General features: G+C 40.2%; 1 protein-coding gene across 3 annotated transcripts in view; it reads right to left on the reverse strand.

Moving 5' to 3' along the window:
* Positions 1–24,117, reverse strand: part of Hmcn1 (hemicentin 1) — a 435,732-nt gene that overhangs the window by 4,326 nt on the left and 407,289 nt on the right. For 2 of the 3 annotated variants that reach the window (XM_021160385.3, XM_029475883.2), the window contains 8 exons: positions 20,759–20,821; positions 19,497–19,616; positions 18,898–19,032; positions 15,784–15,897; positions 14,852–14,977; positions 12,856–12,984; positions 9,895–10,245; positions 6,141–6,260 (listed from right to left, as the gene is read on the reverse strand). In XM_021160385.3, coding sequence (XP_021016044.1) covers positions 6,141–6,260; positions 9,895–10,245; positions 12,856–12,984; positions 14,852–14,977; positions 15,784–15,897; positions 18,898–19,032; positions 19,497–19,616; positions 20,759–20,821 — 1,158 coding nt within the window. The remainder of the gene's footprint in view (positions 1–6,140; positions 6,261–9,894; positions 10,246–12,855; positions 12,985–14,851; positions 14,978–15,783; positions 15,898–18,897; positions 19,033–19,496; positions 19,617–20,758; positions 20,822–24,117) is intronic. The other variant, XM_029475879.2, reaches the window with a different exon arrangement.

Raw genomic sequence — 24,117 nt, forward strand, 5'->3', positions numbered from 1 at the left:
AGTGGTCATCTTTCTTTAATAAAGGGAGTTAAATTTGACATTAGAAAAATTTGAAGAGAATATATTTAGTACTGGTGCATCCTAAACAGGGACTGGATTCACATCCCTTTCAAGGGTTTAAACAGAAGTTCTAGGCCTAGTGCTTCACCAGACATCACATGAGAAAAGCCTAAGGTTTTCAGTCCTTCTTGGCTATCTGGGTGTGGAAGACACAGCATTCTTCCTTCTAGAATAACTGAGAATATCCTCGCGTGACAAAGGAATGACAACCAAATGACTCTACATAGCTATCCCATGATGTGGTCTCTGCAAGCCAAATGAAAGGCTGTGGTACTCAGTTGCCTACTTGTATAACCACCCCCCTTCATCTCTCTATAGCAGCTAAGGGCATCATGACATTTATGCAGGACTCCGGTTTAAGCTGTAAAGTGCCTTTGAACTCTTAAATAACTTGGAACAGTTTTAGGGAGAAAAAAGAGAGAGGCAGTTCCCAGAGGCGGTGTATGAGTCATAGACCACCAACATCAAAGTTGCATTATTTACTGTCTGCATTTTGTATTAAAGGTTTCATTGCAACCATATTGTTTCCTCCACCATATTTACAATTTAATAATAGTATATATAAAGAAAAAATACAAGCTGTTTAGCTGGGTAGTGATGGTGCATGCCTTTAGTCCCAGCACTTGGGAGGCAGAGGCAGGCGGATCTCTTGAGTTTGAGGCCAGCCTGGTCTACAGAGTGAGTTTCAGGACAGCCAGGGCTACACAGAGACACCCTATCTTGAAAAATAGCAGTAGCAACAGCAGCAGCAACAACAACAATGACAAGAAAACTGTCTAGAGAAGCATGAAGTGATCTAATCAATTGCTCTGTGCAGACAATAATGAGGGGTGCTGTTTTCTCCTCCTCCTCCTCTTCTTCCTCCTCCTCTTCTTCCTCCTCCTCCTCCTCTTCTTTCTCCTCTTCCTCCTTTCTCCTTCTTTCTCTCTCTCTCTTCCTCTCCTCTTTTGGCTATATTCTCAATTTTATTTGTTTTTTAAAAATTATTTTATTTATTTACATTCCAGTCATTGCCTCTCCCTCCTGGTCCCTGCTCCTATGGTTTCTCATCCCATTTCTCCTCCCTCTTGCCTCCAGGTAGGTGCTCTCCTCCCACCCCCATCAGACCTCCCCCTTCCCTGGGGACTCAAGTCTCTGGAAGATTAAGAGCATCTTCTCCCACTGCGGCCAGACCAGGCAGTCCACTGCCTCAGACCGCCTGTGAATGCTTCTGACAACTGCTTTTCTTACAAGAATCTGAGCATAAAACACTTCTATTGCAGCAGGTTCACCTGTCATCTATGTGAGCTTATTTCTAATTATTATTTTAATCAGATGAACATGTTTTATCTCTTTGACAGACTGAAATTGTCTTAAAGATGAAATAAAAAGACCTTGAGGAAAATGTGAAAGAAATTCAGTTAGCCTGAATTTCTTATCTTTCATTTATCTTTATTTCTCTTAAATTTTTTTCCAGCTTCAAAATTTTCCTTTATCCCTAACTTTGTATGTTGAACTTAATAGAAGCATGAAGGGTGGCTGTGGGGGCCACAAAAATCCTGTTACGGGACAGTGTGTGTATATAGTAAGATCTCTTAGTATCATAGGCTCACTGGTTCAGTATGTGTCTGTAAAGAAGAACAAGAACTTAGAAGTGCATGTGTGACATGAAAGCAGAGGGGACTGTTGGGGGGAAAGGAGAGGGAGGAATCAGTGAAGGGAAGGGAAGAGGGGTGGGCAGCTAATGAGCAGAAACTGAGCAAGGGGCATGTATATGTTCATGAAAACATCATAGTTTTGTAGCCCATTGTTTTGTAGATGAAAATGAATAAAAATAAAAGACCCATTGAATTATTTCCTAAACATGAGAAATAATCCTATTTCCACATTATACATTCAATCTAAACAGTCAGAAGTTAATACTACCTCATAAACATTTGTACTTTGCTAAGTTTGTTGGATACTTCAAGCAAATGTATTGAGAACTATGTATTGGCCTGCAGAACTGTAGTCTATGTTGAGATAAAGCCTTTGTCTTTAGTCCATGATAATGTCTGCTTTCCATAAGGAATCTTCTAAGTACTTAATACTTGGCTTGCCTGTAGGCAGGTGGCCCTTCTTCATCTGTGCTTTCTGGTTCTACTTGCTGTCCTTAAAAAAGGAAGGCCAAACACAAACAATACCAAAAGGACAAACAAAAATAAAGCTGGGTGTGGTAGCACACCCCTTTAATTCCAGCACTCGGGAGGCAGAACAGACAGACTACTGTGAGTTCCAGTCCAGCCACTGGTACATAATGAGACCTTGTTTCAAGAAAGAAAAATTAGAGGACTAATACTCTTGTCTTCTATAATGGATTAACTGATGATGTCTGCCTTTTAATAAACATTGTAAAGACATGAAAGGAGAAATTGAAGGGGAGGCAATTATATAACTATTCCTGCTAGAAGAAAAGAATGGCAAATTGAGCTGAAAAGATTTTATATCAACAGCAGGATTTAAGCAATTGCTTCTGGATACTTTAAAAATAATTTGGGATAAATACTCTTGGAACATCTGCAGGCACCAAGTCCTGACACTATTACTTATGCCATGTTGTGCTTGCAGACAGGAGCCTAGCATGGCTGTCCTCTGAGAGGCTCTACCAGGAGCTGACTGAGACAGATGTAGATACTTACAGCAAACCATTGGACTGAAGTCAGGGACCCCTATGGGAGAGTTAGGGCAAGGATTGAAGGAGCTGAAGAGGATGGCAACCCCATAGGAAAAAGAACAGTATAAACTAACCAGGACCCCTGGGAGCTCCCAGAGACTCAGCCACCAACCAAAGAGCATACATGGGCTGGTACATGGCCCCTGGTATATGTGTAGCAGAGGCCCGACTGCCTTGTCTGGCCTCAGTGGAAAAGGGTGAGCCTAATCCTGTAGACTTGATGCCCCAGGGTAGGGGATGAATGAGGTGGGGTTGGGTAGGTAGTTGGAGAAGCACCCTCTCAGAGGCAAAGGGGTGGGGGATGGGGTAAAAAAGTCTGGGAGGAGTGCAACATTTGGAATGTAAATAGATAAAATAATTTAAAAAGATACAAAGTATAATTAACCTGGACTCTTTTTTTTTTTTTTTTTTTAGTGTTTCAAGACAGGGTTTCTCTGTGCAGTCCTGGCTGTCCTAGAACTCACTCTGTAGACCAGGCTGGACTCAAACTCAGAAATCCACCTGCCTCTGCCTCCCAAGTGCTAGGATTAAAGGCGTGCACCACTGCCCAGCCAACCTGGACTCTTAATAAATATACACCATCTGTTTAAAACATAGAAAACAGAACTCCTTTCAAATCCTATATAATATTAAATTTTCTTCTTTTAGAAAGCATATTTTTATTAATATTTTCAAACAAAGCATTATTTGTCATGTATGAAAGTCTATTTGAGTTTTCTTTTTTAATATCTGCAGTGCATAAAATCAGGCTGACTTTCTTTTAGTTTCTCCTTTTTGTTTCTCAGTCAAATCTTGATTAGTCACACTTTTTGTATTTTGTTTTTAATTTTACAGCCCAGTGGCTTCCACTTTTGACAGGATTCTATGTCTTTGTTCCTTATGACACTGTCCATTGTAATTTTCCAGCTCTTACTGACATGGCCATTAGTAATGTATAAAGCTTTTTTAAAAAATCCTGTGCTGAAAAACAGCCTCTTGCTCCTTGTAAATGCCTCAAAGACTTTCTAAAGCTATAAAGAGACTCTAAGCTATTCCTTAGAGTGAAGAATTCTTTAAAACGGCAGAAATGTTTTCTCTGGTGTCTTTTTGAAACCACAAAAGTATGTAACCCATTTAAATTGCAAACACTTCCATAACACCTGTTTCTGATTTGTTCACGGTATTTTCCACTCTGTAGCACAAGTGAAGACTGAAAAATGTTTTGAGCTAAATGAAGGCAATTAAAAAAAAAAACCTGGCAAGATTTAGAAATGAAGGAAAACCTCTCTAATGAGTGTATCATATAACCCTTTAACTTTGCTTAAAAGATTTTTGTGGTTCAGTTGATAATTCTACATGCTTTGGTATTTGCCCTGCATCCTTCTTTGGTTCCTGAGACAGCTGTCAGAAGGGTAGTTGTAGGTTTGGGCATTGGTGCTCTCTCTGTCTCTGTCTCTGTCTCTCTTTTTTTCTCTCTCTTAATAGTGAGACAAGACAAGCTCTAGTTGGCCTTAAACTCACAGTGCTCTGCCTGAGGTCCTGAGTTCAATTCCCAGCAACCACATGGTGGCTCACAACCATCTGTAATGGGATCTGATGCACTCTTCTGGTGTTTGTCTGAAGATAGCTACAGTGTACTCATATAGAAATAAATAAATCTTAAAAAAAAGAAAAGAAAAGAAAAGGCATTTGCAATCAAATCTAGTGACATCAGTGTTTTTTTTTTAAAGATGTCTGGGCTGAGTCAGTTCAAAAGTACAGAGAGTCAGCACTTCCACCGCCACCCCACCCCCAATCCAGAATGTGCTGTCTGCAGTATTCACAGCATCTTAGGAAAGATGAGAGGCCATTGGAGAATGTTCAACCTGAGATAGTGTTACCTTCGGTCTTGACTACACTAGGGTATTAAGGTTCACGTAGTCATCTTAAGTAGGAGTTTTATTTATATACATGAGTGGGAATTATATCTATATTTAAGTTATTCGTGTAGGGTGCATTCTTAATAATGTTCAGGGATTGATGGATGACAGCCAAGGCTCTCCTGAGTTCAAGCTTCCTCTCCAGCCCCAACAACCGATGTGGGAACCCTCAGACAGCAGGAAGAGTTGGAAAGGACTGGCCCTTGGTACATCAGGTAAAGCCATCCTTCCTGCTGGTCTTGGTTTCCAGGACACACCTCCTACAGGCTACATTCCTTACAAGTCTTTGTGAAGTTGAAAAGGAAAACTCCAATCTCAATTTTATGGCTATTGTAAAATGTTCTCATAAAGATTTTACTGGTTTCAAAAGGATATTGTTTGTATATGACAGAAAAGAACAGAACTCAGAGGCACACACCATGCTCAGATTTTGTTTGTAAAATCGAGGGAGGTTTCTTTTTAATATAAGCATATTATAATAATCAAGAAAGCGCTATTCTCTTCATGGTTTTCACAGAAAATAAGGGAATCTGGTGATTGGTAGTATTTTTCTTTCCTGTTTTCTCTGTGCTTTGCCCTCTGCTTCACTATAGAACCTATACATTAGTATTTTGATTCATTTATATTTGTCTGCATTAGAATGGACGCTGCTAAGGGCAAGCACTACCAAGTCATCTGTTGCCATTCTTCCCCCCCAGCAGAGCTAGCATGTGGCTGTGAGCCTTCATTTGCAGACTCAAAGAATAAAGAGATTATCACCATTTCTCTGCTGATCTAGAGACTGATCCTTTATTTGTGGTCTCTGATTCTACTTATTGTTCTTAAAAAAAGAAGGCCAAACAAAAATAATGCCATAAAAAGGGACAAACCAAAATAGAGAAAAGAAAGCTGGGCCCGGTGGCACACCTCTAGAGATAAATCTAATGAGTGGAAATAGAGTAGTCCTTCCTGTTGTTGTCAGTGTATAGACTAGTCAGGTTTCTCATTTTCCCTTCCTCCGTCACTAAATGGTGAAAAAAAATGTTGGAAAAGAAGTGTTCCCTTTAAGTTAGAAAGGTCTTTAATATGAGCGGGGTTAACGATTCTTCAGGGAAGACCACACCAATGCCTCGGTCATTTTCCTTCACGGAGCCACCTCTCTCTTGTTTTGCCAACTTGTTTAGATCAGTGGTTCATACCCCTTTTAATTCTGTGACCCTTTAACACAGTTCCTCATGGTGTGGTGACCCCCAACCATACAATTATTTCATTGCTACTTCATAACCGTAATTTGGCTGCTGTTATGAATCATAACATGTGATGTACATAATAGGATGTGAATATGTGATATGCAGAGCATCGACCCACAGGTTGAGAGCCACTGGTTTATACACACATCTGACCAATAAGTATGGAAGCAGAGGGAGTACTTATTTACAAAACCTTCTCATGGTTTCCACCATTGTTTTGAACATCAGACTGGAACAATGAATATTCTAGTGTCTTCTCACCTTGGCACGTTTTCCCATTGAGCATGAGTCGATAACCTGGTGGGCAGACGCACTGGTAGCTCCCGATCGTGTTTTTACACTCGTGTTGGCAAGTGTCTCTGTTTTGACACTCATCAATATCTGTTTAGAAAGAAAACAGAATGTATAATCATGCCAAATGCGAGCAGGATCTGTTACACAGCTATCAGTACAAGTCACAGGCATACGATAGAAACGTTCATGTCTGGATTTACATTCATGCTCTTAAAAGTGCTTAGGGCTACTGTATATCAAGTCTGATTTTAGTGACATAAATAGTAACTATATTACAAGATGCACTATTTTATATATTATTTTACATGCATACATATGACCTGAAGCCTCAACTTTATCTTTTTTCTTTTTCTTTTTCTGTGTTGCTAAATTACATTAAAATGACAGGGGATGGGGGGAACAGATCTGTGTAAGATCTGAAACCACCAAAAACCTAACCTTTTGCTAAAATGGTAAAATGTACCTTAAAATTTCTTTTGATGTTAATTGGGAAAGGAGGTATCTACTGTAAAAAATTATTTTATTATTTTGTGTGCATGAGTAATTTGCCTACATGTATGTCTGTGTAGCATGGCTGTGTACTGCATATAGAGGCCAGAAGAGGGCATTGAGTCTCCTGGGACAGGAGTTACAAACTGTGTGGGTGCTGGAAATTAAACCCAGCTCTTTTGAAGAAGTAGCCAGTATGCGTAACCACTGAACCATCTCTTTAATCCTCACTTTAATTCATGTGAGTTCAGATCTCTCTCTCCCTCCCTCCCCCCCTCCTCCATACAATATCTATACAAAGCTTTCCCATACGCAGATATTTTCAAGTAGAAATGTTTTCCTATTTGTGAGAAATATTTCTCAATCTCTTTATATAACGGCAAACTACTTGTGGCAAATACATGTCTATAGCCGTACTAAGTTGGGGAACTCATCTCATTTCTCAAGATCTCAGTCAATTTTTCTGCTAAATGGAAGCGTGGAAACCATCTATTCTACTTCATGGGTTTGTTGGGAGATCCATATACTGCAGTAAATGAGAAAACACTTTATAAACCACAAAGGGGATGGGGGAGGGTTGTCTACTATCATTAAAGTGAAAAAAAAATCACACCCACTAAAGTACAGTAAATTCAAATTCAGTGTTTGCTTTTAGAGTCTAATGGTCATTTTTTTTTTTTTTTGATCAGCTCTCTCATGGTCCCTGAGAATACACTAACCAGTGAGATAACAGAGACTATGACATGAAGGGGGAGCAGGAAGAGGAAGGGTAGGAGCAAAGCAAAGACAGAGTGAGTCTGGGAGACGACTCAGAGTAAAGGGATCTGCTCAACACATGCTGAAAACGTAATTGTAATGAGTCAAAATCTGTTAATGATAATATCCAGCAAATAGTCACTTCCCATGTTTATGCATCATTTTATCTAGCCAAAGTATTCATCTCATAATTTTCATGAGTTATTTTTGTCTTTTCTCTTTAAATATTTGCTTTAATCTAAAACAACAACAGAAATTCGAATGATTTTGAATTTGAAGTCATTAACACAGAGCTTCACAGCATATGAATTTTAAAATGGCCAAGTTTGACTTCTGCTTTCAGGACTGAAGCAAAGTTCATTATTTCTTTAAACCCTGGAATCAACTCGTTAAAAACTAAAATTTGCCCAAATCTAACAAGATTCCACAATGTCAATTTAATCCTTTTGTAACTTGTCTGTCCCAGATGGTTAATTAAAGGCAGTCAATGTTTGTTGTAAGTTACCTCTGTTAGATGATTCCAGAGCTGTCTGCAACCTTAGTGTGAATATCTTTATTAGCCCCAATAAAATATCCACCATATTTTAAGAAATATCGAAGATTCCTCAGTGTTTCCCCAGTAAATGGAAAGATCCATACATGATTGATACTCTAAAATAGTCTTGAACAATGCATGCCTATCAAAGGAAGATTATTTTGATGCACCACGCATTGGTATATTAGAAACATCAAGAAAGAAAACCTTTATTAGACTCCAGTATTATGGAGCAACAGATGTGAGCAATAATGAAAATAGGGAGTTGGGTTGTTGGTAAGAGAATCTTTCTAAAGCTGTTGTCCACCTTCAGTCGTTAAAGCACAGCAGTGAGGTGATGCCTGGTGTGAGGGTGTGGCTTAGTGCAGTTAGAGTGTGGAAATAAGCAACGATTTTGAGGCAAGAGAATGAAACTAGGCTAGAAATAATGAGTTTGCCCAAAAAGAAGGCAGAAGTGGGAGAATGGCAGGCTACAAAGCACCACAGTCAGAATAACGGTTCAGAAGACAACTTTAAAGGCAGCATGTTACTAAATGAATAGTGAATGTTTTGATAAGCAAAGACCCAAATCAAAACTGTAGGCAGGGAAAGCTGTTAAACACTCAGAGCGAAGTCAGATGCAGAGAATTAGTGATCATGTGGTATTTGTCCACACTGGAACAAATGTAGTGCACTGCTAACAAATGCATTACGTTTGAAGCATAAGCCACTGACAGTGTCCATAGTTGTGGAAAGTCCACCACATAGCAAAGTTAACATATCTGTAATGATATATTTTAGCTACACTGGGATGACTAGAAAGAAAAACACTGGATACATATGAATGTAATAGTAAAGTATGAAGCTCAAATTTTCAGGAAGTCTGGTGGATACAGCTAAGACTGTAGAATAGGAGAATCTGGGTCCACCTAAAGGTGACCATGGAAGCATGTCAGAAAAGATAATGGGATGGGAAGGAGTAGAAAAATAAATGAAAAAAAATCAAGTCAGAGGATAAAGTAAACCTCAAAAGACTAAAAAGCTTAAGCAGAAAGCATATATCACTAAGGATAAGCAACATGTAGGACACTGTAAGACCGAGGTGGTCTAATGGCCTCTGAGGAGAGCTTTAAGGATGGACGAATGGTCTGGTCTAATGGTCTTTGAATATTAATAGGAGTTCTGTCTTGACTCCCTCCTTTCCTGTGAGCTTTCTTTTGCCATCTAACAAAATACTGGGGCTAATTGTTGTTTGCTAATTCTTGTTATCTAGCTCAATGACATGCAAACTGTAGATACCAACCAAAATTGACTTAAATCTATGGCAGATGGCAATGTTTACAACTTAGCTGAAAACAAGGACTCAGTTCAGTGGAAAATTATAGTTAAGTTTTGCAAAATTAAGTTACTGGCTTATGAGTTTAGATAAAGATACCGAGCACAGATATTTCGAAGCAATGGGACCAAGTTGCTCTGGATCACATTATTTCTGTCCATAAACATACAAAATAACCTGACTGAGAAATTTCATGGTAAGACTAAGAATAATAGTCAACAGAATGTGGGTTGTTACATAGACCAGTTGGTTGGGTCATTAAAACTCATTTCTAAGCCACTACTTCTGCATCAAACAAAGCTATGGTGCTGACTGTATCATATTATGTGACAATGTGTGTATCTTCCTAAAAACTCACATCATGGATGGCACGGACATTTATGTCTATGTCGGATTTAATTCAGTAACATTTCAGAAAGAGTAACACAATTATTAGAATGCACACATGCAAATACATCATTTATTTGGATAGTTTGTAATTATCGTAGGTGCCCAAATAACTGCCAAAAACCTTTGAGTCAGTCCAGCCTTGAGTTCAGTGCACCAAACACAGGTGCTCTATACATGCTTCGACTCCAGACAAGAAGTGAGCTCACAGAAAGGAATGCAATATGGCTGACATTTACCTACACATGTCTCATGGTTTGCCTCAGAGCCTTCAGGGCAAGTTTTCCTAATAGTCCTTCTATTCCTGGAGAAAGATGCTCTGCTGTTCCTATACTCTGAGTAGGAGCTGTAGAGTTGTGAGTACTGTCTGTAATGCTGCAAAGGTTGATAGTCGCTTCTCACAGGGGAGAACTGCTCAAGGTTATAGCTACTGTACTGAGTGCCATAATTCGACAGCCTCTCCAATCCAGCGCAAGATTTCCCATCCCCTAATAACTGTTGTCCTGGCAGACAGATACACTTGAAGCTGCCGGGGCTGTTGGAGCACTGATGTGCACAAGGCTTAGGTACTTGCTCACATTCATTAATGTCTGCTCGTGTGCCATGATACATAAAAGAGAGAGAGAGAGAAAAAACAGACACACAAAACAGAGATAAACAATCAGTCTGTGAAACAAAGTAAAGACATCATATTCCTCTCCAACAGTGATGCCAAGGCCTGACCCACTCAGTTATGGATACATTGAACGGAGTCTGTGCCTCTTTCTAAGCACTGCTCCATAGGCATATGCTTTATTTAAACATCCACACTTCAGCAGGTGGCCCAGGAAGCAAGACACTAGTTCTGGGAATCCATCTGCTCTTTACTTTCCTGTTACAGACTTGAGCCCCACCTGGCTGTTCCCCTTGACTTCAAAGCAAAACCAAGCTATCTATTTGGGTTAAGCTGGCACACATTTTTACATGTTAACATGCAAGATGTCCATTTGCATATTTGATCTCATTTTAGGCTAGCACATATATAGTAATGGATTTAATTAAGGAAGTGTCGTAACTCTCACATGCAGCTTTCTGAATGACCGTACGTAGGGACATGCAACGTTATTAGAAATGTTTTACCTTCCTTTGAGAGTAAAGATGCAAAAAGTGAGTGTGGAATCCAAATTAGTGTAATTTTTTAAAAAATTATTTATTCATATTTATTACATGTGCATTTGAATTTTGCCTGTATGGGGGTGTAGGATTCCTTGGAACTGGTGTTACAGACAGTTGTGAGCTGCCCAGGGGGTGCTGGGAATTGAACCTGAGTCCTCTGGAAGAGCAGTCAGTGCTCTTAACCACCAAGCTATCTTTTTATTCCCCCAAACTCGTGTAATTCTAATGAAATAAAATTATTTAAATATTTCTCTGTATCTCCTAATAAAATGGTATATGCACACAATTTTCTCTTTTTACAAAAGATTTATTTTACTTTAGTCCTAATTTTGCTCATGTATGTTTGTGTTTCTAGGTGTCTTCAAAGGCCGGAAGAGGGTGCTGGGCCACTGGAACTGGAGATGCAGGCATTTGCAAGCTGCTTGATGTAGGTGCTAGAAACTAAACGTGGGTCCTCTGGAAGGGGGATGAGTGCTCTTAACTGCTGAGCCGTCTCTCTGTCTCTTTCGATTAACAGATCCTTCAGATGTATTTCTGGCTTTTCTGGTTGGGTGGCACTGTGGGAAACACTAGTATGTTTAGGTCTAGTTTTTATGAATCTATAAAAAGATCTAAAAAGTAGATATGTTTATTTCCCTTTTATTATTATGCATAATAATAGTTATTTGTTTTATATGTGTGAGCTTTGTCTTTCCACCCTGATCATGGCCCTCAAAACTTACTCCCTCCATAGCTGCAGGAGGGCGCCTTTCCAGATGAGAATCACCTCACACTGCAGCCCTCCTTGGCTTCTCACTGCAGTTTGAAGACGGTCTAATTGTTTTTCTCTGGCCTCTTTATCTTCTGCCTAGCTGTGCTCCAACAGCCCAGGCCTTGTGGCCATCTCTGAGTATGGCCAGTATGCTCTTGTCTGCAGGCCTTTGGTCTGTTTTACCTCAAGTACTTCCTCAGACCTTCACACACTAGCTGCCCCTTCACTCCACTCCCCAGAGAGGTACCTTTCACCCTGGCCTGCCTCATTTATTCCTTGGCCTTATCTGGTTTTCTTATATTGTTTATCATGACCTGAAATTGTACTCATATTCATTCTGGGAGTTCCTTACTTCCCATGGAAGGTAAATACTTGGAAGGCAGAGGCCAGCTCTACAGTGTTTCGTGTTATCTTCCCACAACCGAAATCATCACCCAGAACAAATTAAGAGTTTTCTTCCTCAATGGTTCTTTGCCTTATTGCCTGGCAACTTTAAAGCTCATGATTTTGGCTCAGCTGGCTGGCCAGTGAACGCCCAGTTATCTGTCTGTTTCTGTTCCCCAGTACTATGTAGAGGCAAACATAGTCCTGTCTAGTTAGTTTTCTTTTCTTTTTCTTCTTCTTTTTTTAATGTCGGTGCGGGGGATTCAAACTCAGATCTCCAGGTTGCACACACAAACACCCTTACCCACTGAGCATCACCCCAGCCCAGAATCTTCCTATAGACATTTTCCACATCTGTCTTATTTTATAGTCCATTATAACTAGAATGGAAATAACCAGGCAATTGAATGAATGAATGAGATGATTTTAGTATAGTGAATGGAATACAGTGGATACTGACTATTGTTGACAATGTAATAATTATAAGTTTACTTAAATTGTATTCATGTTTTTCTCTTATGCATAAATTTCATACTATGTATAAATATATTTAATGTATAAATGCAAATAAATAAAATACATATTTGCAAATGTTTATGCCATGTGCATAGAGAAATCGTAAGATAATCATGAGAACCAAGTTGCCATGGCTGTTAATTGGAAGTTCACTTTGATGTATGCATTTTATATAAGAAGCACTCAGGAAATGGCCATACTATTTCTTGAAATGACAATATAAATTGAACTCAGTGTCGAATCTAGTAGTAGTAAGTAAGCAGACTATACTATGACTTACTTAATGAGTTTATATATCTTCTATGTGTAGCAGGAGAACATTACCATAGGTTTCTTGTAAGGTTAGGTAACCATCAGCAGCTATATTACTTTGAAAGTGTTTTTGTTAACTTACCAATACAGGGTCTTCCAACACCTTGGGACCGATAACCCCTTGGGCATGCACACCGGTAGCTGCCTCTCGTGTTCTCGCATATTTGGTTATATCTGCACTGATGGGTCCCATCTTTGCACTCATCTATGTCTACAGACATGGAGACAATAAAAAGCAACCTTTCTTCAAACTTGAAGTCATCATACATGAAACACACATTCTGCTGTTCACTGAAGTGTGTGATTCTTACCAGGTCATTGAGATTATATTAAACTAGGATTTAGGATTTGGCAGCAGTAAACCCTGCCACTATGAACTGGCCCACCCTACCTGCTTGTTTCCCACGGTGGAAAGAGTTTTGCTCTTATCTTTGGGTTTTGCTTCGTCTTCGTACTTCTCTATAGTTCTCACTATCCATTTGTCCGAAAGGTCAGTGTGTATGCGGATTTGCAGCCAGAGTGCTACCCTGTTTCTGATGCCCAGTATCACAGTTGCAGCTGCCAGCAGGATTGGCACCCACTTCAGCTTCTGACCTGCACTGCGAAGCCAACATGCTCCAATCTTACCCTTACTTCCTTATTTATAGCAACAGCACTCCTTCCAAGTCACCGTGGCTGCTAATATCAGGGTCATCTTTGAGTTATTTTTGCAGTTGGGTAGTTCTGTAACCTTCAACTGAAGCCATGAATCTCTACGTTTAGAGTCTGATTGGGCTGGACTTCTGTTGCTTTTTAGTCTAGTATTTCAATTCATGCCATTTCTAATTGTCTGAGATCAAACTATAGAATCAATATTCCTAAAAAAACAAACACAACTGCGAGCCACAGTATGTGGTGTTCAGTGTTGCTTGCTACTCCCTTAAGAAAAACAGAGTTAAAAAGTGTTTCAAAGGTGATAGTCCAATACTTGCCTCTAGAAGTTCTTAGGTATAGAAAGCTTTAATGGACCTTAAAATCAATAAGCCTTCCTAATCCTTTTGAATACAAGACTTTCTTGTCTTCTCCTTCCTGCCATCAACACAGTTAATAGTGCAGTCACACCTAAACTTAAATGTGACCATTTCTACAATGTTTTTGATAGCCATTCTTCTTACATATGAGTACTTTCTCAGGCACTGATCAATTTTATTCATATCTTTTATGGTGTTTCCTTTTACCTTGAATAGTAGAGTTTTCCCCCTTACTTTTGACAGGAGAGTAAGCCAAATTAACCTGTTTTTACTTACTATTATATTTTCTTATTGTGTGTGTGGAGGGCACTTGCATGCCACCACACACGTGGCAGTCAGAGGACAACTTCTGAGAGACAGATCTCTCCTTCTACAGTGTGGGTCCCAGGGATTAAGCTCAGGTGGTCAGGCTTGGCTTCAGGAGGATCTGTTGATCCATCTTATTCAGCCCATTTGTTTTATTAACTATGTGTCTGCAGTTTCGACCTTTCCCAACTCATGCAGTATTGTACAGAATAGGTATACAAAGAATAAACCTAGAAGAAATATAACTTATCTGATATTTTAAGATGCAACCAATGATATCTGGTGACCTTTGTAGCTGCTACAGAATAGACTATAAAGAATATAGATGTAGACACAATTAACCTATTTTTCTCTTTGATTTAATATTTAAAGCAGTTGTAGAATATTACATCTTTGGAATAAATATCTACAAATATATTTTTTTCTTGACCTTGCTGTGAACTTCTAAGCAGATATACTAAATTTCAAGTTAGAAATGACATGATTCACAAATACTAATTCATGTGATTATTAAACTTTGCAAAAAGCGTAGGATGGATGGGAGCGCAGAATGGTCATAACTCCATGTGTGTTTCTGTTTCCTTGTACACCATTAGGCTAGGGTTCTAGAGCTCAAGCTCAGCAGAACTTAGAGGAACTGATGGACGGAGAAGGACTCTCTTGCTATCTAGGTTTACAGTACTGTCCTATTTTACAATAGAGTCCTTCTTTAACTTGTGGGTAGGAAAGAGTTCTCTGCCAGGGAAACAGCCTGGCACTCACCAATGCAGGTCCCATTTTCAGCCTTGGTCATTCCACTCGGACAAAGATCAATGCACTTGTAGCCACCGCGGGTGTTCTTACAGTGCTGGTCTGGTCTGCACACATTCTGTCTACATTCATTCACATCTTGATAAAAGAACAAAGGCAATACAGACAAAGTAAAGGGCCGATTCCACTTCTCCAGAGAAAAGACTCTTTTTTTTTTTTTTCCCCTTCAAGACAGGGTTTCTCTGTATAGTCCTGGCTGTCCTGGAACTCACTTTGTAGACCAGGCTGGCCTCGAACTCAGAAATCCGCCTGTCTCTGCCTTTTGGATTTTAAGGCGATTATACATCAATATATATGTGTATTGCACAATTGCTTCACATGTAAAAATGTGTAAGTCTAACAAGCTATGTTAACTCACTTTACTTTAAATCAGAATGACAAACTACTGTTTCAAAGAGCTGTTAGCTATGTTTGTCACTGTCCCTACAAATACAAAGTGACATTACACACACACACACACACACACACATACACACACATATCATATATACATACATATACATGTATACATACATACATATATGTATGGCTCAGTGGGCAAGAGTGCTTGCTGCACAAGCATTTGAAGTGGGGTTTGAATTTCCAGAACCACATAAAGTCCTGGGCATGGCTGCATGTGTTTCTACAGCCTCATTACCACAAGGAGGTGGAGGCAGGAGGATTGCTGGGGCTGGTTGGCTGCCTTGTCTAGCTGAAAAGCAGTGAGCTCCAGTTTCAGTGAGAGACTCTGTCTCAGAGGACTAAGGAAGAGAGCGATAGACCAGGCTGGTCATCTGATGTCCTCCTTTGGTCTCTGCACATGTACACACACACACACACACACACACACACACACACACAGTTACAGTGACATCATCACTGTGGATTCAGAACAAGTATCTCACCGATGCATTTTCTGCCTTTGAGTTGATAGCCAGCTTCACATCCACAGTGGAAACTTCCTATGACATTGAAACACCGCTGGTGACAGGGGCTGGACTCCTGACATTCATTAATATCTGTTAAATGGACCCAAACTTTCAGTATATGTTGTTAGAAAACCTGAGCTAATTCACTCCAAATGTTTAATCATACACCAATCTTGATGATGATCGTGTTTAAGTCTCAAACTAACTTCACATTTTTGGTTTTGTCACCTCTGCTACGTAATAGTATTTGGTGCTGGGAAGGGCTTCTTTCTCCAACCCTTCTACACATAGAGGTTTGTTTATGGTTCAGAACTGTGTTGGTCCAGTTCTGGCCTGCTTTAAGTATTTTACCATGTGGCCCCTACCTGTTTCTAGGAATATTTAGTTTTGGAATTTTGTGGAAAGGCTAGGATAAAGATAGCAGAAACCAAACAAACACAAGGCTGAAGGTCTTGCACATGGCCCCATGCCCCTGTCTGTGTTGCCACTCTCCTGACCGAGTTGGTCATGTGTCTGACTTAGCATCTTCAGCAGCCTTCCTGTCCTTGACTGCGTCATTGCCAAACTTGTCCCAACATTGCCAGGCTCACAGTGGACAGAGGAGGAGAAGGCAAGTCCCAGAACTTGTTAGTACTTTGTACCCTCCCCTTGCTCTCCCTCAGTGCCAGGGGAAGAGAGAGAGAAACCCCCTTCATAAGGAAATCCCTCCTGCTCTTTGTCCCTCTGAAGCCTTCTCTTCTCTCATCACCACGAGGACTGGAGTGCACCAGATGCTCTCCTCTTGTGGCGATTTGTAGTCTTGTCTTTCTCTGTACTCCTAGGTACAGTCAGGCCGCTTCTGCTGTAACTCACTCTCTCTCCTAGGTCACGTGTACCTCAAGCCCCTGCCTCTTCTCTGTTGTTCAATCCAAACCTTTCAAAAGTGCAATTGCCACATTTAGGCTCTTTGAGTCTCCAAGTTGAGTCAATATTTCTTATTTTGGACCTCTTTCTTTCTGAGATCTTCTAATGTAGTTTCTGAGAGGCACAGGGTGTTAAATATATGCGTGCACATCCACGATCAAGAACTTTAAGATACTTTTCTTAGTGCACGCTTACCCTTTTTTTTTTTCTATTGCATGACCCCCCATCCCTCTTCACGTTGCTTGACAGCAAGGCAAATGCCATTAAGAATCTCTTCTGTGTGCACACACATCTCTACCTTCTTTTTCTTTGATTATTCTTTGTTTTTTATTCACATTATTTTATATAAGTTATATATGATTTTTAATGTTTTTTCCATGATTATTTTTATAGTTCTTTTTTTTTCTCATTGCTGCACAGTGGCTTATGGTATAGAGGAATCATCATATAGAGTAGAGATGAACACATGGAGATCAGAGGGTTTTGAGGATTGTGAAATTCCTCTACTGATATAAACGTGTGCAAACTCATACAATATCTAACTCTGAGAGTGAGCATGTAAGTGAAGTATGGACTTTGAGCGGGTGGTGTCTTAAACCACCAGTGTAACAACTGCAGCACTGTGCAGCAGGGTGCTTAGAGGGGAGGGGATGTGGGGAAGTAAAGACAGATTCAGGAAACATGTGAAACTCTACTTTCTGCTAATTAAAAATTATACACTTTAACTTTTACTTAGGTCTGAGTGTATGTCTGCATGTGGGTACACGCATGTGAGTATACATGGAAGCCAAAAATCATCAGATCCCCCTGTAGTTATAGCTTCATGATGTTGTGAGCTGCTCTATATTGTTGCTGGGATCCAAACTCAGATCCTCGGAGATAGCAGTAGGTGCTCTTCATGGCAGATCTATTTCTTTAGTCTTTTGGTGGAGTTTTTCTTTAAACTTCACACTGATTTAAAAACAAAGTACCTATTACAATAACTTGACAAAATCATAGACCGCACTGAATCCTCTGCAATGGGATGCCGAGGAATGGATACTATTAAATTGTGTTGTGTGATCTGTTCTCCCAAATGGTAATAAGGAAATGGTATTCAAACGTACTGTGCTAAAAGATTATAAACAGTCATGAAATATCATATCTCCATATGAACCAGTCAAGCATCTCCACCTACAAAACATGGAAATGTGGGAAGTCTGGTGGAAGAGTTGGGGGAAGGATTGAGGAACATGGAGGGGACAGGGACTTTACAGGAAGACCAAAAGAGTCAACTAACCAGGACCCTTGGGGGCTTCCGGAGACTGAACCACCAACCAAAGAGTCTACATGGGCTGGACCTAGCCCCCTGCCCTGAACCATGTAGCAGATGTGCAGCTTGATCTTCATGTGATTGCCCCAACAACTGGAACAGGGATTTACCCTGACTCTGTTGCCTGCCTGTGGATCCTGTTCCTCCAACTTGACTGTCTTGTCTGGCCTCAGTGGGAGAGGATGTGCATAGTTCTGCAGTGACTTGAGGTGACAGGGTGGATGGATACCCAGGGGGGACCTACCCATCTCAGAGATTACGGGAAGGGGACATGAGGGAGGAGGCATGTTAGGGGGGACTGGCAAGAGGGGGGCTGAGATCAGTATATATGTGAATAAATAAATAAATTAATGAAAAAAACATGCAAACTGTGACTATTAATATTTAAGTTCTTCTGAGAGAGTGGAGTCCCACTATCTTTATAGTCCCAGTTCTTTCCCTTTTATGGGGCATCTGTCCCTTTAAAAGATTCAGAAGGCCCAACTCTTGGGGTTAGAAGCAGGACTTATAATAAACATGAGTTTGGTTCTACACATTAAAGTTGGGTGAATGTGGTGTGGGTTCGTGTGGCAGTTCACGTGTAATTCTAGTGCTGGGAAGGCAGAGACAGAGGATCCCCAGGGCTGGCCAGCTAGATAAACCAACTGATTTAGTGAGCCCAAGTTCATTGAGGGACTATGCCTCAGTTAAAAAAAAAGTGTTAAGAAATTGTGAGAGACACCCAAGGTGAACCACTGGGCTCCACATTCGAGGGTACACATGTGCACAGACACTAGTACACCCACACACATGTGAGTACATGTAGACATATATGTTCATAGCACATACAGATACACACACACACACACACACACACACACACACAAACATTGTACCTTGACAGCTCAGCCCATCAGAGGTTCTTCGGAAGCCTGTTCCACAATGGACCACACAGCGATAGGATCCGATGGTGTTGTCACAGTCCTGACCAGCACGGCAGGTATGTCCACCCAAAGCACACTCATCAATGTCTACAACAGAAGGAACCATGACATTGAGGTGAGTTGAATATAATATAACTAACTTAAGAACTTGCTGCGAAGCATGGGTTAGAAACTATATGAGATAGGAAAATATTAAAGAATAAGAAAGACAGAATTGTTTGGTCGAGTCATTTAAAATGAGATAGAGTTGACAAATTCGCAGCAGCATGGTGTGATGGATTTAAAACCCAATTATTGGATTAGAGAAGATACCAATTAGGTAACTTTTAACAAGCCAGTTGTTCTCTCAGATCCTCAGTGAGCTATCCCAGGCATCCCTAATTTCGGAGGGCCCCCTTTAAGGCAATGGCTGGCCGGGGTTCTCTTTCTTACTTTCTCCACCCAAATGAGGACTTCCCTGTTTGTGGCAAAGCTGTGGGCAGAGGATACTGCCCTCCCATGTTTTTCCGAGGTAAGGTCGTCTTGGTTGTGGGATATATCTTTGATACTACCTTGACAGGTTCTCCCATCTGCAGCTATGGTGAGGCCTTTGGGGCAGGAGCAGTAATAGGCTCCTATGGCATTGTGGCAGGTATGAGAGCAGGGCTTCCCAGCTGTGCATTCATCTTCATCTGAGAGAAGAAACAGAAAGGCTCCTCAGTGTTTACAACTCCTGCTTCCTAGGAGCTGTTAAAGGCCATGAAAATAAGCATTTCTAGATGCCGAGGAATTGGATCAAATATAACAGAGAACATTCCAAGTGGCAGAGAATGGGGTTGCCATGAAGAAATTAACTTGAGGTCTCAGAGTTGCTAGTAAATACATGCTAAGACTTTATTGTAAAACAGAAATGATAGCTAAATTACATGTACATTTACCATGCTCTAAATGCAGTTGCAACACACTCTGCAAAGACAGAATTTTTAAGAGACTATCTTCCCTTTGCATGACAAATCTGAAGAATAGAGATAAGGGGAATGCTCTCAGTCACCAAGGCCATTACTGCCAGAGCTGAGACCTGAATACAGTCTAAACACCACCTCTTGCCAGCCCACCACATTATACAGGTCACTGAAAGAGCCAACAAGTCATGCTGGCTCTATGTATGTCATTTACTAGGCTGTGCTTTCCTGTAAGGGAGTCTTTTGCAAGGATGCCTGCTGGGGCCAAGCTGAATTCATGGTTCCTTATGGGTCAGCTACCCTGTTCTGTCCCATGACAGCAATTCTGTGGTTAGGCAAGTTTGTGTTGGGTCACTGAGCGTTCACACCCATTGAGCCTCTGGATTAGTTGTCTCTGTTCACTCTATTCTGTACTTGGTCACAGTCTCTGATACACTAGCCTTTGTCCAAATTGAAGGCACATGGGCTTTGTCATTCCACTTAACCTCAAGTGCAGCCCACCACTTGATACTAGGCCACCTTCAGCGGTTTATGTAACTTCTCTCCATCTTTATTGCTTAGCTATCAAGTGGAATATTTGTAGGCAGCTGCAATGATTAAATACCTAGGCTAATGGCAGCCGACGTCTATTAAAAGATAATTACTACTCCAGCCTGAGAGATGGCTCAGCAGGTAAAGGTGCTTGCTTGCCTCATGACCAAAGTTTGATGCCTGGGATCGAATGGTGGAGGGGGTCAATTGCAAGTTTTTCTTTGGCTTTGTCATGAGCATGTCATTCCCCTGTGCACAGTGAATAAATAAATATAAAGGACAGGTAACTCTTGCTGACACCATTTACGAAATGAAACTATTTTATCCAGTCCTATACTTACCTGCACAAAAGGGTCCCACCGAGTCTAAGATGAACCCAGAGGGGCACTGGTTACTGCGATCTCCTACCGAAGAGAGAAAAGCACAATTAATTGACTTGTTAGAAGACTGGCACTTTTCATTCTAGTATGGCCTTCTCTCGGAAGATGCATCAAAGAAGGAACAATGAAAAATACAGTATTAGAAACAGACAAGAAAGGAGAACTTCATGTTTCTTCAACCAAGGGGTAAATGAACTAGTCCAGATATTGTTGGCAAGCTGGCACTGGAAACAGTTTCTGTTTAAGTTATATACAGCAATAAAAAGAGAACAAAATAAGCCACTCTGTAATAGCTAAAGAGAACCCAAGATAAACTATGCATTGGGCACAGCTACAGGTGCATTCGGTTGTTCCAACCACTGGTAGATTATCATTGAATGAGGAAGGATGTTGTGTGCAAGCAACTGAAGTTGCTACAGTGGAAAATCAACATTCGAGCTAGAAAGTCCCCATTTATTTCTGGGTCTTCTCCATTTGCAATGTTGAGAATCTTGGCCAAAATTCTACATGTGACTGTTTTACTATTCTGAGCAATTGAACCAAGGGTGGCAGGCAGGTTGAGCTACAGCAAATTTAACTAGATGTCAGAAAAAATGGTCATTGAAAGACTTTCCCAATAGCATTCCAGTCATCGGGAAAGGAGTGGGAATAAGGTGGGTGGGGCAAAAGCATCCTTGGCATGTAGTATGTGAAGGTCACCATCTGCTTCATTTCATTTAATCCACAGGACATCTTTACTGCTGTCATGATACATAGTTTTCAGATGAAGAGTCTGAGAGTAACATCTTATAAAGTGCTTAAGAGCAAAAGCTACCATGGGCAGGCTTAAGGGGAAAGTCTTGTTGACTTTCATCTGCTGAATTGAATGTCACAACTTATGTTCAGTTATTCATACACTCCTATGATCTTTAAACTTAATCAGTATGTGTGTATGGCACCATGGTGGGACTAAACTTGTAAAAAAAATCGTGTCATAGAACAAAAATTAATTATCATATAGAAGCTTTGCATTTTTTGGATTTAATCAGGAGAGATATTTTTCATTAGCTATCCCTAATCCCTCTGGGAGATTTTGCAGGAGGAGATTTCTTGTATGCCACCACACAAAAAGGACTATTATAGCCCAGAGCATGGAGCTCAGTGTGGTGGCTCATGCCTGCAATCCCAGCTCCCGAGAGGGTGAGGAAGCACGGCAGTCTGTTTGACTGTTTGAGGTCAACCCAGGCAGGCAATTACAGGGAATTCCTAGTGGAAAAAAATTTTAAAAGAAAAGCCCAGTGAATGGGGGAAGGCCTGGAGACAGATTTCAACAATTCTGAGACGTGTAGGAAAGACCTGACCATTTGTTCCTTCTTCTGAAAGATTTTAATGTACAAACGAGGCTGCGATTATAAAAACTTTGAATGTATGTACCACATAGCAAACATTTTCATGGGATTCAAATATGAAACCTATTTTTTTAGGAATATAACTATCATATGAATTTATATCTTATTATTCTTCATTTTATTCAGAATGTAACAAAGGATTACTTAAAGTTACCAATCCACTGAGAAAGTAGGATTTTACAGGTAAGTTCAGGAATGGGCTTAGTTTTCTTTTTTCAAAAATTCTCACATTAAAGCACAATATTGCATTATGAATTATTTTCACTTATTTATTCCTTTCTTTTCATGTGTATGTGTGGTGGATATATGTGTTTGCACACACATGTGTGTGGGTACACTTGTCTGTGCTTGAGTGTATGGAATCTAGATGTTGATGCTATGATGTTTTCGGTCAACCTCTGCTAGCTACCTTATTTATTTGTTTGTTTATTTGCTTATTTATTCATTCATTCATTCTTGAGCTAAGGTATTTCTCTCTCTCTTACTGAACCAAAAGCTTGCCATTTTTACTACATTAGTTGGCTCGGAGCCTCCAGGATCCTCTTATAGCTTCTCTGGCAGGGATACAGACATGTGCCTCAGTGCATAGCGTTTTAACTGGGTTCTGAAGATCCAAACTCAAGTCTTTATGCTTGTATAGAAAAGTCTCCACTCAGATGTCTCACTAGCTCCATATTTATTGATTTTTTACTTTGCGTGTACATCTGTGTTGTGGGTGCCTGTGTGCCACAGTGCTCACATGGAGATCAGAGAACAGCTTGGTGGATCTCCCTTCCCACATTTAGGTCATCTGGCTTGGTGGCAAGTACCACTCACTCTTTACCTTATAGTACAAGTAGATTATTTTGAACTATAGCTGTGAATTTCATCAGGAGATAAAGATAGGAGAAAATACAAAATATTTGTTTGTGATTATAATCATGTATTATAATAGTAGACAATTTGAAAGTCTGAAGTAAATTTCCCTAAAAATTTATCAGTAGGAACAAATTGTTTCAGTTTCTTGAAACACGGGACTTTTTTTTCTGGTCATTTTAATTAATCCATACTTAAAATGGTAAGTATGAAAATATTGACTAGTAATTACCAAGCTCTTTGAATAAAAAAATCATGTAGAGAACTTATTTAAGATGTAGATTTTTGTACAGAAAACACGGCAAGGTGCTCTCTGCCAAAATTTAAGACCTGAGTTTGAGAGGAGGAAGGAACTGATGTCTGCAAGTGTCCTCTGACCACTGCATAACTGCTGTGGCATTCATGTGTGCACAAGTGTGTGCATGCATGCATGCATGCACGTGCACACACACACGCAATGGAGATGCTTTCGTCTGATATAATAATTGTCAAAGAAAAGACAAACTATTTGTTTTTAATCATAGCAATATTTCCCTACAATCACCCAGTTAGGAAATGCAAGCTGTGTGTGCGTGCGCAGACTGCCTCTCAGTCACTATTATAACATAAGTGTGCTCCTTATCCTGTGAGTAAGCTTGCAGTGGGGCCTGCTACATGACAGGTACCCCATAACTGTTCCTAAAAAAAAAAGGATCAACTATTTCTTGAAACTCATTTCAATGACTCTTTAAGAGATTATTAAACATGTCATAATTTCCTATTTCATTTATTTATTTCAAGTTTCTGAAATATTTATTTACTATTTTTCTATTATAAAGAACACTAGGTGAAATCTCTAAAAATAGTCATGTTGGGTTGTTTCTGTGATTTAGTTAGGATGGATTTTGAGCATTGACAATGTGTTGAGTGACCCAGAATGCAAGTTTGCCCCCTGGTGGCTACTGAGAAACTGCAGGCACATCTTTCAAACTCCCATATCACAGACACATACCGGCAAGGACTGCAGCACAATTGAACGGTGTTTACTTATATTCTGGGACGCAGACTGTTCAGCCACAGGCTCAGAGATGGTGCAAA

Source organism: Mus caroli, unplaced genomic scaffold (genome assembly GCF_978045245.1).
Source record: "Mus caroli unplaced genomic scaffold, Mus_caroli_1 scaffold_1, whole genome shotgun sequence".
In the NCBI taxonomy this organism is placed as follows: domain Eukaryota; kingdom Metazoa; phylum Chordata; class Mammalia; order Rodentia; family Muridae; genus Mus; species Mus caroli.